Genomic DNA, 17,766 nt, shown 5'->3' with positions numbered 1-17,766 from the left:
CACATATGTTCTCCATATATGTGATAATATACAATATACATGGTCTAATAATTTAGTAATTCCTAAATTCAATAAATTCATAAAATATTTTGTTGGCATTTGTGGAATTTGTTCTCCACTTTTCATTCTTTTCTTAGATTTCTGTTGTTTTTCTTTTTTCAGCTTTATTGAAGTATAATTAACAAATAAAATTTTAAGACAATTAAAGGGTACATTATGATTTGATATATGTATATATTTTGAAAGGATTACCCCCTGAGATAATTAACACATCCATCACCTCACATATTTAATGTGAGAGCATTTAAGTTCTACTCTCTTAGCCTATTTCAATTGTATATAACACTATACAGTGTTAACTTTATTTCATGGTCTTTCTGAAAGGGCTAGAATAAGCAGGCTTTTAATATTACTTAACCTTGGAATTGTAAATTTAACAATGATCTTAGGTTAAGGGCAATGAAATATTTCTTTCAAGTGCAACTTTAGCTTCAGAGAACTGGAGTGTCTCATATTATTATCTTTCCCCTTTGTAGGCAGGAAATGACTGCATCTGAGATAGAAAATCAAGGTCAAGGTAAGAAAAGTAAGTCATTGTTTTGTAATATTTTTCATACTAGGGATGTAAGTTTAAACATACAAATTAGCTGATGTTCTGATACTATGTTATAGTTGGAGGAAATTCTGCTTGGAGTCTGTATAGGACTTATAGGGATGTGTTAGTTCTTCACTTGTTTTGTCTCACAAAACTGATCTCATTATTCTTTGTATTACAGTAGTATTTGCACATAATTTATTTCTAGCAATACTTTATAGACTTCTAGGGGAAGCAATTAACCAAGCTCTGCCAATTTTAATTTATATATTGGTGTTTCAAAATAGGGCCATTTTGAATATTATCTGGTTTAAGTGTTTTTTTTTTTTTTTTTTTTTGCTTAAGCATTTACTCTGTTTGACATAGTATCTAGGTGTAATAATCATGTAATTACTCAAAATGGACAATTATGAAGGAAACTCACATTTTCTTATTACTATTGCTTCAACTGTCTTCTCATCTTACAGTCAAGCTTCTTGAAAGAATTGTATGGCCTCAGTATTTGGAACTTTGCATTTCCCAATCACCTCTAAGTTCATAGTAGCTTACTTCTGGTACTACCACTCCACTGAGTGTATTCAATGGACTATGAAATAATGTATTTTACCAAACTTCATCATAGCCATAACTAGAATAACATGCTTAAAGAGCATCATAGTGCACTGCACATAAAATTGCTATATGAGACAATTATTTTTTATGCATATGTATATGGTTGTACTAAACAAGGGTATAAAATATATTTCTAACTATGGGTCACGTTCAAAAAAGTTGAACACCCAGATGTAACTACAGACTCTAAAGGACAATTTTCAATCTTAATCTCAATCACCGTATCTCTAGCACTTACAAATGTTGCTCAAAATCTCCCTCCTGAAATTCTTCTTTCCTCTATTTGTTTGGCACCACGCTCTACTCTTAGGATCCTCAATTGCTGGCCACCTCTCTACTCTCTGATACTGCCCTTTCTTCAGTACATCTAAAATGCTGGTGCCTCTTAATGATCCAGATTTGGAATATTTCTACTTTCTTGAGGAGTTTGTGTATGATTGATTTTATTTCTTCTTCTAATCTTTGGTAGAATTTTCTGGGGAAAAGTATCTAGGGGAGATATTTATTGTGAAGAACTTTTTTTTTTTCATATAGATTCAAATGCTTTTGTAGTTATAGACTATTCACATTTTCTGTTTCATCTTGTCAGATTTGCATGTTATATTTTTCATCAAACTTTTCCTTTTCTATTAAAATTCCGAAGTCCTAAGCTTAAAATTGTTAATCATATCCTTGTATGTATTTAGTGTTTGCAGGATCTATAGTGATGCCCTCTTGCTCTTCCTAACACTGCTTCTGTGTGTGTGTGTGTTTGTGTGTGTGCACGCATACGTGTGCGCATGCGCGTGCGCGCACGCGCGAGAGAGATCATGTGTTACTAGAGTTCCTTTATTTCATTAATATTTTTATGACATCAAACTTTGTATTTTATTAATCCGTTATCACAGGAGACTCTCTCTTTGGGCCCAACTCCAACTGGTATATGGCTTACTCAAATTCTATGAAGCTCAACAAATATTGTGCAAATTTTATTTACAGGAAGAGGGAATGCAAATTGATTCAGATGGGATTATACTGAAATAGTTCAGGCTACTAAACCCCCCAAAACTTCACTGAGGTGCAGGTTCCTTCATTTTCCTTTGGCAATCTATATGTTTAAAGTAGCCTTGGGTACCTGCTCCTTTATGTTCACCAGGACCTATCAGCCTTATGTCCTCCATGTAATAGACCATTATTATGTCCTGTGGATACATGAAATGATCAATGTACCTGCAAAGCAGATTTTGACAGAGAGACAGAAATTGATATAGCCCTGAAATACACCAATGAAGCAGCACTGGTGTTCCTCCATGTGAAAGCAAATGCATCTAGATAGCTGCCAATGTACTGCTTTAGTAAAGTTAACAGACCTCAACTGCAACAGTAAATACAATTGAAGTTGCCATCTAATTAACATTTGTGAAAATGTCCAAGACATGGCCATCCTTTACTAAGGCCAAAAAGGGAAATTAAATGAAAAAGTGATCAAAATTACTACCTCTGCATCTTTTTGATATTCAAGTCAATAATTTCCTGATTCCCTTAGGGAAATTATATTGCTGTTAGTTAATTTGTTTACCTTCCATTTGGACCATGCCACCAGAGCTGGTAAGGAGAATCTATATAATGATGCTGCAAGTTGGTCAACATATCTGCTTTCACTCACATTTTCAAGTCAAGGGGTTTATGGACCCCTTCAACACACTAAGACAATAGACACAGGGGGAAAATTCTGTTCCCCAATTAGTGGGCTAAGGTATAAAGAAGATTCTTTCAGGGCCATTTCCTTGGTCCTTTGATAAGTTCTTGAACCACAAATTTAAAGTCTTGGTTGTATCACATTCTCTGTTTATGTGCTCCAGAAGCAATCATACCATGAGTTAGTCTTTATATTCCTCATTCTTTCCCAAAAGGTCTGCTGGAGCAGTCATCTAGGCTGGGCTTTTCCACTCAAGTGCACTGTGGACCACTTGTGTCTCATTTTTTAATACTGATGGGATCCAGTTTGCCTCTAAACCAAACCAGGTGATGTAACTAAGCCCAGATTCTCATACCCTTGGGAGTTTGTTGCTTCAGCCATTCCTGGTACCAACAGTTGCAGTTTGGTCATAATTATTGGTTTGAATTGCAGGAAAGACATGGTAGTCTGTTAATGGTGTACGAATAATAATAGGGCCACAAGATTTACCAAAAAACAAACAGCAAGCAAAATTTGCAATTTAGAAAACAATGTGATACTTACCATACTTACCAATGTGTTATCTAATGGACTTGGGGAAAGGAAGGTTTTCTTTGCCATTTTCTGGGATGTTGGGGCAATGATGAGAAGGTTATATTAATATATTCACTTAAATATACTTACATTCCTAAATCTTTAGATATTTTCCTTTTTTTCCTTTATGACAAGGAATATATGTGTGGTAGGTAAAATAAAGTCGCCCAAAGAAATCCAAGTTTGACTATTTTTTTAAATGTCAAAAGGGACTTTGCATACATGATTAAAGGTCTTGAGGTGGGGACCATATCCTGCATTATCCAGGTGAACACAATTAAAACAGGAAGGTTCTTAAAATGTAGAAGATAGAAGCAGAAGTGACAGTGTCAGAGTGATGCAGCATGAGAAAAATTCAAACAGCCATTGCTGGTTTGAAGCATTGGAGGGGGTGATGACCCAAGGAATGGGGGCAGCCTCCAGAAACTGAAAAAGGCAAAGAAATGAAGTCTCCCCTAGAGCCTCCAGAAAGGAATGCAACCATGTCAACATCTTGATTTTGGCCCTGTGAGACTCATTTCAGAATTCTGATATCCAAAACTATAACAAAATTAACTTGCATTGTTTAAGCCATCGGTTTGTGGTAATGTGTTACAGCAGTAATAGGAGACAATTACAACCTAAAATAACAGTGCTGCTTTATACAGACCATTACTGAGATCAGTTCCTAGGCAGCCACTCTAGTTAATAATTAGAATTTCTCTCAACTCTGTGAGTTGCATTATTGAGTCCAGACCTTCTGGTAAGTGCATCAATATCTAGACATTCATTCAGTTCCATACATATGTGTGCTTTCTTTCATAATCCAGGACTCACAGAATCAATTCATTAACAACAACGTGTTGCTAAATTCACACTTTTGTTTGTTTGATTTTGGCAAGTAGTGAATAAATTTTTTTTTTAAAAATTAAGAAGACAGTATTCTCTTTCTGTTATAATTTACTGAAAGTTAAGGGCATGCTTGGATCTGATTTCTATTTTCAGTCTGAATATAATGATGTGTTCTTGGTGAGGGATACTGGCTGGCTTTCCTTTGCAAGATAACTTTCCTCAGGGTTTTCAATCAAGGAAGGAAGAGTCCCACTATCCAAGGCCAGAGGGAGCACCTCATGTGACACAATAGTCTTACTTGTTGGAGTTTGGAATTCAGGTTAATTTCAGTCATCAGAAATTTTCTCAGATATTTAAATTCTGGTTCTAAGGCTCATATTTTTTTTCCCCAATCAATGCCCTGACTTCATATAAGAAGTCTACTTAGGATATTAATTTAGCTGACCTTTAGCATAGCGATGGCATATTTCACATCTTTTTAAGATTTTTATTTTAATATGCCATGAGATATCTTGATTGTATATTTTCCAAAGAACTTTTCCAGTCGCATCTCCCAACCCTTCCAAAGGTTTCTCCAGTCTGTCCAATGCAATAAAAGATGTTAGATGATAGTTCTATCCACCTTCTCTTTTCGAAAGCAAATAATCCTAATGACTTTAATGGTCATACATTCTTATCTAATAAGGAAGAACATTTACAAATATCAGAAACCCAGTTTTGAGACATTTGCATTAATTTTGAACTGAATCAGCATTTTGTGGGTTTTAAAAAAGGCAGCAGTTGGAATTCACGACTTGCTGACAAACACATTTCTGCTGAGGGAAGGGGAAGACAGGGATAGTGAATGTTGTACTTCTCCATTGGCCCCAAAGTGCTAATTCCACAAAGGGATACATCAAAAGCAAACATGCAACTGTAGTTTTAAAACTTTTTACTGCAATATAACAATGAAGTAAACACTAATTAGACACCTACCAATTTCCCCCCCAAAACAAACCAAAAAAATGTAAACAGGAAAATAACTCTGCCTATACTTGTGCAGCTTCTCAACTCATGTTAGAAGAGTCTCACATTCAATGATAAAGAAATTTAAAATAGTAGTAATTATTTTCATTTTAAGAAAAGAGTCCCCTTCTCCCCCCTCAATCCCAAGTGTTTATCATGAAAGAATGGGCTTTCTTACACATTAATTTTATACTTATTGGAAGCAGCAACAATAACCATCAATAATTTGGCATTTCTGTTTACAGTTGCTCCAATTTGTTTTTCAATTTCACAAAGCCATTATCCAGTGTTACCATAAAATAGGGACTGTAGATTCTAGGTAGCAAAGATTCTTTTTGAAACCAATGTTAAGTCACAAAATATAAAGCAGGGCATTACACTAAATTTCTGGATCTAGTACACTAAAAAGAGTGAAACCTAGGGAAAGTTACCTATTGTTTTATAGAAGAAATAAAGACCTGCAAAAGCTGACTTTTGGTTGTATAATACTTTACACGCTGTGTGGATTTGCGGCATCTGCTAATTGAAGCAGACAGGCACGGTATTCATCCCTGCCCTGTATCCTAGATCTCCCCCTCCCCACCCCCCAACAATCCACTACCTTATACCAAGTATGTGGACATGAGCCCAAGTCATCCCAGACAAACCAGTGAACAAAGTTAGCGTAATGCACTGGTGTGAAGTGTGAGATTAAAAAAAAAAATCCCTTTCAATCTTCATCAAAGTTTTGCTGTAGAAGAAAATTGGCAGCCAAGTTCTCATTCTTCTCACAAGCAAAATATGCTTGTATCACAAGTCCTTCAGGAAATCCTAATGCCTTTAACCTTTCTATAGCTTCTTTTTCCTGAGGCGTTACTTGAATGTAGTTCATATGACCACTTCCAGCTTCTGCAATTCCTCCACTGCCACCTCCACCCCCTCCTCCTTGACCACCAGCTTCTTGAACTGGTTCAATATAACATCTGAATAAAATGCTCCTGATGTTGGCTAATTTGCTGCAGTAACTGAGGACTTTCTCAACCTATCTGTTGTAGCGATGCTGGAAGCAGGGAAGGATTCTGTTGAATAATTTGTCTCCTCTGTTGAAACTGAGGCTGATTCCGTAAAAATGCAAGAGGGTGTCCTCCAGAACTTGTTGCTGTAGTCGTTGCTGTCGTAGTTGCTGCAGCTGCAGCCACTGAAGACTGAGGAACCCCAGTACTCGCTGCTGGGGGGGGGGGGTCAACCACAGCCTGACTTTCTCTCTCTCCAGGAATTCCCATTAAAAGATACTCCACTGCCCTGTCAGGGTTGTTGAAACTGGCTCTCAGGGCTACAATTACTTGCTCTCATCCATAGTCCATTGACATGATCTCAGTTACTGTATTCTCATAAGACTGACCTGTCACAAGTGCACCTGTTGCATCTTCAGAAAGATTTGACCAAGGAGAATCACCTGGTGTACTGTCAGTTGATGTTGGGCTAGCAGCCACTGGTGTTTCTGCTGACTTTTCTGCAGGTTTCTCTTGTTTCGTTGCACTAGCAGGTGCAGGTTCAGAAGATGCTGTCGTTGATGCTGGAGTGACAGATGCAGGTGTGGGAATGGGGGCCAAAGTGGGGGCAGGGATTGAGGCCTGAGCCACAGCTGGTGCTGTGGAAGAACTAACTGTGGTAGTGGTGGCAGAATTAGATTGCTGAGTTGTAGCTGGTGCTGGTGTTGTCACTGATTTGGGTTTTGTCACCATAACTACCACGAAGCTTTTCTCATCAATTTTATATTCTTTTAGAGCAGTATCATCATTGAGGATTTTGCCTGCATAAGTTAATTTTTGACCTGCTACAGGAAAGGCATCTTTACCCTTTTCAGATTCAATCTTCTCTTTCAGTGCTCTTACCGTCTCGTCTGAGTCAATGTCGATCTTGAAGGTCTGCTGCTGGAGGGTCTTCAGGATGACCAGCATGGTGCCATCGTGCAGCTCCGCTGCCAGGCGTGCTCCGGGTGCTGGCCGCTGGGCAGGGTCTGTGGCCTGGTGGGGCCCTGGTGTTGCCCGCGCTCCTCGCGCACTCGGGAGGAGAGCGGTGGGGGTGGGGGCTTGTCACATTCGCCCTGCAGAGCGGCCTCCCCCCAGCGCTGCTCCCGGGCCGCGTCGCTGCCTCTACTTTCCTCACGAGCTCTGGCCACCATGCTTCCTCATGGGCCCGGTGCCAGCCACTGAGTCTGCAGGAGGAGCAAGGGGCTCTGCGAGAGCAGCAGGTAATCCACTAGCTCACCACAGGCTGGTGGCCCTCATCATCGTGACTCGCTGAGATGCGCCCCCTCCCACATTTTAATCTTAGAATAAATATGCTTGTTCTTAAATACTTTAACATTTTCAGCACAAAAGCTGCAACCACTTTACCAACTATTGTTTGATTTCTTCATGCCCTTCATACTTATGCTTGGTTCTCCAAATTGTTGTCTCTAACATTATAATTGAATTGTACTCAGGCTACATAATTCCTTCAGTTATGATTATACAACAGTACTAATTTAAAAACTTATTTGGTTAATTAAGTCATTACATACGATTATATTCATAAATATATGTGATTATATGGATATACATAGCATTTCATATTTGAAATCTGTGCATTGAACGTGACTTTTTTGTGAAGAACAGTGAGGTATTAAAAGTTATTAACAGAGGGGGACCTTCAAGATGGAGGAGGAGTAAGACGTGGAGATGACCTTCCTCCCCTCAAATACATCAAAGATACACCTACATGTGGAACAACTCCTACAGAACATCTACTGAATGTTGGCAGAAGACCTCAGACCTCCCAAAAGGCAAGGAACTCTCCACGTACCTGGGTAGGGCAAAAGAAAAAAGAAAAAACAGAGACAAAGAATAGGGATGGGACCTGCACCTCTGGGAGGGAGCTGTGAAGGAGGAAAATTTCCACACATTAGGGAGCCCCTTCACTGGTGGAGATGGGGGGTGGCGGGGGGGAAACTTTGGAGCCATGGAGGAGAGCACAGCAGCAGGGGTGCAGAGGGCAAAGCAGAGAGATTCCCGCACAGAGGATCAGTGCCGACCAGCACTCACCAGCCTGAGAGGCTCATCTGCTCACCAGCTGGGGTGTGTGGGGGCTGGGAGCTGAGGCTCGGGCTTCAGATCTCAGGGAGAAGATTGGGGTTGGCTGCGTGAAGACAGCCTGTGGGGGCTAGTGTGCCACAGCTGGCCAGGAGGGAGTCCAGGAATAAGTCTGGACCTGCTGAAGAGGCAAGAGACCATTGTTTTGGGGTGCATGAGGAGAGGGGATTGCTTCCCTGTCTGCCCACAGAAGGCAGAGCACTGCCTAAACAAGCTCCAGAGACGGGCATGAGCCGTGGTTATCAGCTTGGACCCCAGAGACAGGCATGAAATGCTAATGCTGCAGCTGCAGCCACCAAGAAGCCTGTGTGCGAGCACAGGTCACTATCCACACTCCCCTCCTGGGAGCCTGTGCAGCCCGCCACTGCTAGGGTCCTGAGATCCAGGGACAACTTCCCCAGGAGAACACACGGTGCACCTCAGGCTGGTGCAACATCACAGCGGCCTCTGCCACCACAGGCTTACCCCACATTCCAATTATGACTACCGTACTCCTCCCTCCCCACAGCCTAATAGAGCAAGAGTGCCCTAATCAGCGGCTGCTTTAGCCCCCTCCTGTGTGGGCAGGGAACAGATGCCAGAGGGTGAACTACACATAGAGGTGGGGCCAAAACCAAAGCTGAACCCCAGGAGCTGTGTGAACAAAGAAGAGAAAGGGAAATTTCTCCATGCAGCCTCAGGAGCAGCAGATTAAATCCCCACAATCAACTTGATGTACCCTGCATCTGTGGAATACCTGAATAGACAACAAAGTGTCCCAAAATTGAGGTGGTAGACTTCAGGAGCAACTGTAGACTTGGGGTTTTCTGTCTGTGACTGATTTGGTTTTTTTATGGTTTTTTTTTTTTTTTATAAATAGGTATTTTTTATAGTGGGTAATGTGAAGACTTCAGATGAAATAGATTGAGAAACTGATGGGAAATTGAATGCAAACTAAGACCACTTGACTGTTACTGAAATGAATAGCCCAGTTTGCTTTTTTTTTTTTTTTAAAGAAATTCACGTTCTTTTATTTATTTATGACTGTGTTGAGTCTTCGTTTCTGTGCGAGGGCTTTCTCTAGTTGCGGCAAGTGGGGACCACTCTTCATCGCGGTGCGCGGGCCTCTCACCATCGCGGCCTCTCTTGTTGCGGAGCACAGGCTCCAGAGGCGCAGGCTCAGTAATTGTGGCTCACGGGCCCAGTTGCTCCGTGGCATGTGGGATCTTCCCAGACCAGGGCTCAAACCCGTGTCCCCTGCATTGGCAGGCAGATTCTCAACCACTGTGCCACCAGGGAAGCCCAACTGATTTGTTTTTGACTTTTATGTTTATCTTAGTTTAATGTTAGCACTTTTTATCATTGGTGGATTTGCTTATTGGTTTGGTTGCTCTCTTCTTTTTTATAATTATTATTTTTTAATTTAATAATTTTTGAAATAATTTTTATTACTTTCTTTCTTTCTCTTTTTCTCCCTTTTCTTCTGAGCTTTGTGGGTGACATGGTCTTGGTGCTCTGGCCTGGTGTCAGGCCTGAGCCTCTGAGGTGGGAGAGCCGAGTTCAGGACATTGGACCACCAGAGACCTCCCAGTCCCAATTGGCAAGAGACCTCCCAGAGATGTCTGTCTCAATGCTGAGACTCAGCTCCACTGAAAAGCTAGTTCCAGTGCTGGATGTCCCATGCCAAACAACTAGCAAGACAGGAACACAACCCCACCCATTAGAACAGAGGCTGCCTAAAATCATACTAAGTTCACAGACACCCCAAAACACACCACCAGGCTCGACCCTTCCCACCAGAACCCATCCACCAGAACACAGGCATCAGTCCCCTCCACCAGGAAGCCTACACAAGACACTGAACAAACCTCACTCACTGAGGGAGACACCAAAAACAATGGGAACTATGAACATGCAGCCTATGAAAAAGAGACCCCAAACACAGTAAGTGAAACAAAATGAGAGGACAGAGAAATATGAAGCAGATGAAGGAGCAAGGTAAAAACCCACCAGACCAAACAAATGAAGAGAAAATAGGCAGTCTACCTGAAAAAGAATTCAGAGTAATGATAGTAAAGATGATCCAAAATCTTGGAAATAGAATGGAGGAAATACAAGAAACCTTTAACAAGGACCTAGAAGAACTAAAGAGCAAACAGACAATGATGAACAACACAATAAATGAAATTTAAAAATTCTCTAGAAGGAATCAATAGCAGATTAACTGAGGCAGAAGAATGGATAAGTGACCTGGAAGAAAAAAATATTGGAAATTACTACCACAGAGCAGAATAAAGAAAAAAGAATGAAAAGAATTGAAGATCATCTCAGAACTCTCTGGGACAACATTAAACACACCAACATTCAAATTATAGGGGTCCCAGAAGAAGAAGACAAAAAGAAAGGGACTGAGAAAATATTTGAAGAGATTATAGTTGAAAACTTCCCTAATATGGGAAAGGAAATAGTCAATCAAGTCCAGGAAGTGAAGAAAATCTCATACAGGATAAATCCAAGAACAAGCCAGGACACATATTAATCAAAGTATCAAAAATTAAATACAAAGAAAAAATATTAAAAACAGCAAGGGAAAAGCAACAAATAACATACAAGGGAATCCCCATAAGGTTAACAGCTGAACTTTCAGCAAAAACTCTTCAAGCCAGAAGAGAGTGGCAGGACATATTTATAGTGATGAAAGGGGAAAACCTACAACCAAGATTACTCTACCCAGCAAGGATCTCATTTAGATATGATGGAGAAATTAAAACCTTTAGAGACAAGCAAAAGAGAAGAGAATTCAGCACCACTAAACCAGCTTTACAGCAAATGCTAAAGGAACTTCTCTAAGCAGGAAACACAAGAGAAGGAAAAGACTTACAAAAAGAAACCCAAAACAATTAAGAAAATGGTAGTAGGAACATACCTACTAATAATTACCTTAAATGTAAATGGATTAAATGCTCCAACCAAAAGACATAGACTGGCTGAATGGATAGAAAAACAAGACCGTATATATGCTGTTTACAAGAGACCCACTTCAGACCTAGGGACACATACAGACAGAAAGTGAGGGGATGGAAAAAGATATTCCATGCAAATGGAAATCAAAAGAAAGCTGGAGTAGCAATTCACATATCATAAAAAATAGACTTTAAAATAAACACTATTATAAGAGACAAAGAAGGACACTACATAATGATCAAGGGATCATTCTAAGAAAAAGCTATAACAATTGTAAATATTTATGCATAAAACATAGGAGCATCTCAATACATAAGGTAAATGCTAACAGCAATAGAAGGGGAAAGTGACAGTAACACAATCATAGTAGGGGACTTTAACACCCCACTCTCACCAATGGACATATCATCCAAAATGAAAATAAATAAGGAAACAAAAGCTTTAAATGACACATTAGACAAGATGGACTTAATTGATATTTAAAGGACATTCCATTCAAAAACAACAGATTACACTTTCTTCTCAAGTGCTTATGGAACATTCTGTAGGATAGATGATATCTTGGGTCACAAATCAAGCCTTGGTAAATTTAAGAAAATTGAAATTGTATCAAGTATCTTTTCCAACCACAATGCTATGAGACTAGATATCAATTACAGGAAAACAAAAACTGTAAAAAATACAAGCACATGGAGGCTAAACAACACACTACTAAATAACCAAGAGATCACTGAAGAAATCAAAAAATACCTAGAAATAAATGACAATGAAAACACGATGACCCAAAACATATGGGATGCAGAAAAAGCATTTCTAAGAGGGAAGTTTATAGCAATACAATCCTACCTCAATAGACAAGAAAAATCTCAAATAAACTACCTAACCTTACATCTAAAGCAATTTGAGAAAGAAGAATAAAAAAACCCAAAGTTAGCAGAGGGAAAGAAATCATAAAGAGCAGATCAGGGGCTTCCCTAGTGGCCCAGTGGTTGAGAATCTGCCTGCTAATGCAGGGGACATGGGTTCGAGTCCTGGTCTGGGAAGATCCCACATGCTGCAGAGCAACTAGGCCCGTGAGCCACAGCTACTGAGCCTGCGCATCTGGAGCCTGTGCTCCTCAACAAGAGAGGCCACGATAGTGAGAGGCACGCGCACCGCGATGAAGAGTGGCCCCTGCTTGCACAACTAGAGAAAGCCCTAGCACAGAAATGAAGACCCAACATAGAAATCAATCAATCAATCAATCAATCAATCTTAAAAAAAAGAGCAGATCAGAAATAAATGAAAAAGAAATGAAGGAAACAATAACAAAGATCAATAAAATTAAAGCTGGTTCTTTGAGAAGATAAACAAAATTGATAAACCATTAGCCAGACAGATCAAGGAAAAAAAGGGAGAAGACTCAAATCAACAGAATTAGAAATAAAATAGGAGAAGTAACAACTGACACTGCAGGAATACAAAGGATCATGGGAGACTACTACAAGCAACCCTATGCCAATAAAATGGATAACCTGGCAGTAAGGGACAAATTCTTAGACAAGCACAACCTTCCAAGACTGAAACAGGAAGAAATAGAAAATATAAACAGACCAATCAGAAGCACTGAAATTGAAACTGTGATTATAAATCCCCCAACGTACAAAAGCCCTAGACCAGATGGCTTCACAGGCGAATTGTTTCAAACATTCTGAGAAGAGCTAACACCTATCCTTCTCAAAATCTTCCAAAATATAGCAGAGGGAAGAACAATCCCAAACTCATTCTACAAGGCCACCATCACCCTGATACCAAAACCAGACAAAGACGTCACAAAAAAAGAAAACTACAGGCCAATATCACTGATGAACATAGATGCAAAAATCCTCAACAAAATACTAGCAAACAGAGTCCAACAGCATATTAAAAGGATCATACACCATGATCAAGTGGGGTTTATCCCAGGAATGCAAGGGTTCTTCAATATATGCAAATCAATCAATGTGGTAAACCATATTAACAAACTGAAGGAGAAAAACCATATGATCATCTCAATAGATGCAGAAAAATCTTTTGACAAAATTCAACACCCATTTATGATAAAAACTCTCCATAAAGACCTAAATGTAAGGCCAGACACTATAAAACTCTTAGAGGAAAACATAGGCAGAACACTCTATGACATAAATCACAAGATCCTTTTGGATCCACCACCTAGAGAAAGAGAAATAAAAACAAAAATAAACAAATGGGACCTAATGAAGCTTAAGAGCTTTTGCACAGCAAAGGAAACCATAAACAAGGAGTAAAAGACAACCCGCAGAATGGGAGAAAATCTTTGCAAATGAAGAAACTGACAAAGGATTAATCTCCAAAATTTACAAGCAGCTCATGCAGCTCAATATCAAAAAAACAAAAATCCAATCCAAAAATGGGCAGAAGACCTAAATAGACATTTCTCCAAAGAAGATATACAGATTGCCAACAAACACATGAAAGGTTGCTCAACATCACTAATCATTGGAGAAATGCAAATCAAAACTACAATGAGATATCATCTCACACCAGTCAGAATGGCTATCATCAAAAAATCTACAAACAATAAATGCTGGAGAGGGTGTGGAGAAAAGGGAACCCTCTTGCACTGTTGGTGGGAATGTAAATTGATACAGCCACTATGGAGAACAGTATGGAGGTTCCTTAAAAAACGAAAAATAGAACTACCATACGACCCAGCAATCCCACTACTGGACATATACCCTGAGAAAACCATAAGTTAAAAAGAGTCATGTACCACAGTGTTCATTGTAGCTGTATTTACAATAGCCAGGACATGGAAGCAACCTAATTGTCCATCAATAGACGAATGGTTAAAGAAGATGTGGCACATATATACAATGGAATATTACTCAGCCATAAAAAGAAACGAAATTGAGTTATTTGTAGTGAGGTGGATGGACCTAGAATCTGTCATACAGAGTGAAGTAAGTCTGAAAGAGAAAAACAAATACCGTATGCTAACACATATGTATGGAATCTAAAAAAAAATGGTTCTGATGAATGTAGGGGCAGGACAGGAATAAAGACACAGATGTACAGAATGGACATGAGGGCACAGGGAAGGGGAAGTGTAAGCTGGCACAAAGTGAGAGAGTGGCATGGACATATATACACTACCAAATGTAAAATAGGCAGCTAGTGGGAAGCAGCTGCATAGCACAGGGAGATCAGCTCGGTGCTTTGTGACCACCTAGAGGGGTTGGATAGGGAGAGTGGGAGGGAGATACAAGAGGGAGGGGATATGGTGCTATATGTATAAATATAGCTGAGCCACTTTGTTATACAGCAGAAACTAACACAACACTTTAAAGCAATTATACTCCAATAAAGATGTTTAAAAAAAGTTTTTAATATACTGTTGTTATACAGAATCTTTTTAGTTTGTTTAACATATTCTATAATTTTGCTCAGAATCACTTTCAAGCCTGTTTGGTTTTAGATTTAAGAATCAGTCAATGTTCCTTTTATAAATTGAGATTTTACTGTATTTAGTATTCTGTGACCTCTGTAGTTCTAACTTCTTTATTAAAAATATTAGTAGTGAATCTTAGATTAACATGTATAATTTGCTTCAGTATTCATAGCTGTAATCAACCTGAATCTGTATTTAATTTAAAATATTTACTTTTGTTATTTCAGTACCTATCTCTATAATATCATTCATTTTAAGGATTATTTGATTTTCTTATGATGAATTTATAAAATTTATATCATATTTTATAAAATTTATATCATATCAGAATTATTCTTTTTTTATACTTGCCATACTTTATTTTCATATCATGTTTACTGATAAAATTTTATTATACAATTCCAAAATTTACTTTATTCACCAGCTTTGGTATGTATCATTTACACAGAATCATAGCATTGATGCTTCCCCAAAACATATGTTCTTCCCTGATATTGTCATACAGAATTTAGAACCTCAATTATTAAAAAAACCAAATCACGACATGTTTAGATAGTGGACCTCTGAAATTTTATCATTGCTTTCTTTACTTTTCACCATCTCTTTACCTCCAACTTGTGATGTTCCAAAACCCTTACGTTGCTTTCTTTTTATTTTTATCCTCCAGGTAAAGATGTTCCATCCATGTCTAATCAGGTAATACAAACATTATTACATTTGTCTGATAAATGTCAAAATACAGACAAGTTCAGATAAGCCTAGTTGTAGGTCTTTCTTTACTTGTAATTTCTGAACGGATTTTTCAAAGTCTTTCACATTTTAAATATTATTCCAGTAATTTTAATGCAGAAATGAAAATAATTTAAAAAATAAAAATATTTTAACAGATTTAGGTGACTGGTAAGTTTTTATTGTTGTCCCAATTCTACCGAAGTCTATTATTTTAATTTTCAAAGCTATTATAACAAAAATAAATGAAATCAAATTCACAACTACAATCTGACCACCATAAAACATTGATTCTTTTTAGCTTTCCACATTCCCTTCTAATCTTTATGTCCATGAGGATGGTCTGTCTACTAAGTGGAAAGTTTGCCAAATAATGAGAAACATCTTCTATATGAAGCATCGATCAGCAAGGGTATGCCCTTGATTACAAGGATGTACTCTCTCAAAATGGAAAATGGAGAACTTACAGCATCCTATCAGGGACTTCCACTAGTTGAGTACAATCAAGGTCTTTCACTTTCCATCCCGTTCCCCTTTTCCTCCTCTGCATTAACCTTGCTAGAATCCCAGGACCAAAAGAATTATTGCAGCAACCAAAATAATTATTGACTTCAATAATCAGGAAGATGTTTTCTAAATCTATCACCTGCTTTTGTTTCTTTTTTTTCCAATATACTCCTTACTAAAAATTACAGAAGCCAGATAAAGTAAAAAAGGGAGAGAAAAGAATGAGATAATTGATAGTACTGTAAAGCACTGAAATGGCAAAAGTAAAAAAATAAATAGTGATAAGGAAGAGGATTTTTCAATATAAAGCAGCTAAGTGTTTTCAAATGTACATATTGTATCAGCCAATGTAATAAATTTAGTACATTAAACTCAATTTTTCCTTCTCAAATTGTTCCTAAGTTTGTAAATTAAAGGATTAAATGTTTACATGTAACCAGGACAAACATAGTTACCCATATTTAAATTATGTAGTACAAAATGCTCATTTTTAACCAATTTGGGTGTGTGTATGTATAGAATAGCTATTAATAAATAAACTTATTCATTATATATGGACTATAAATAGACTATTAATATGAAAAGAAAACGTGCCTTACAAATGTAATATTCTTTTTTGAAAATGGGGAATATTCTGTTTCTGATAGAAAGGTCTAATAAATTTTCAACTTATTTTCTTCTACTGCAAAAAAAAAATCCTTATGTCCAGAACTTAACTTTTATATTTATAAACATGGTGGATATCAATCAACATATGAAAAAATGTTTATTCTTTTTAATAGTACATCATAAACATTTTATTGATTTAATTAGTATGTAGTATTTTAATTTTTCTTTCATGGTCTGTGCAATTAAAAATTATTTAAACTCTAAATTATATTAATTGAATTTGATCCTATGAAGAGTTATTGTTACATAATTTGATTAATTACTTATTGAGGTCTGACTGTTGCGTATATTGCATCTCAGTATGTGTGGCATGAAGTATACAACTGCTTTCCTCTAGATAGTCAGGGAGATAATAGTGTCCTTCTTTCCTCTTTTATTATTTGAGGTGAAATGAAAGCAGAATGAGTGGTAGTTTGAAGCACAGTTCATGTTGCTAAAATGAGGTCTCTAAGACATCAGGGCTTGGAGAAAGGGCTTTGAATACCTGAGTTACACCTCAGATCACCATTAGACAAGAAAAAGGGAGGGGTAGTGGGGCACAAAGTTCAAATCTGATGATTGATTCTGGATCTTTGATTTCTTTTTTCTTTGTACTTGGCAGGAAAATGAGAATGGCAGTGGTTCTGAAGAAGTGTGCTACACTGTCATTAATCATAGGCCCGATCGAAGACCCTCCCAGAGCTCCAACGATGATGGTTATGAAAACATTGCAAAGAGAGTGAGACCATTAAGAGAAGGGTCAGAAACAGAATATGCCCTTCTCAGGAGAGCTTGCACTACTAGGTCTTCCTCCTGTACCCCTGAGCATGAGCATGATTATGAACTTGTGCTTCCTCACTAGAGCACTCATGCCTCATCATCTTCCAGCAATAAAGATGACAGAATACTGGCCTCCAGGGGAGTCTTACTCTTTCAGCTGTTCATGAAACATTTATTTCTGGCCAGATTTTAGAAATGATATCCTTTCACTATATTACCTTGAGAAACTCTGAAACATGTAATCTCTGAGGATTGGATAAAGCCATATAAATTGATATAATGATATAGAGTGTTCAACATC

At 38.1% G+C, this 17,766-nt stretch overlaps 1 protein-coding gene and 1 pseudogene across 1 annotated transcript; one reads left to right on the top strand and one right to left on the bottom strand.

Annotated features, from left to right (window-relative positions):
* The first annotated feature begins 543 nt into the window (after window positions 1-543).
* On the top strand, window positions 544-17,642 carry GCSAML (germinal center associated signaling and motility like). The gene is made up of 3 exons (XM_036847334.1): window positions 544-577; window positions 15,469-15,497; window positions 17,308-17,642. Exons 1-3 carry the CDS (start codon window positions 544-546, stop codon window positions 17,545-17,547), a joined length of 303 nt encoding a protein of 100 aa, XP_036703229.1. The 3' UTR covers window positions 17,548-17,642.
* On the bottom strand, window positions 5,922-7,234 carry LOC118892769 (annotated as a pseudogene).
* Window positions 17,643-17,766: the final 124 nt, after the last annotated feature.

Source organism: Balaenoptera musculus, chromosome 3 (assembly GCF_009873245.2).
Source record: "Balaenoptera musculus isolate JJ_BM4_2016_0621 chromosome 3, mBalMus1.pri.v3, whole genome shotgun sequence".
Taxonomy (NCBI): Eukaryota; Metazoa; Chordata; class Mammalia; order Artiodactyla; family Balaenopteridae; genus Balaenoptera; species Balaenoptera musculus.
This window is presented reverse-complemented; position numbering and strand designations above follow the sequence as displayed.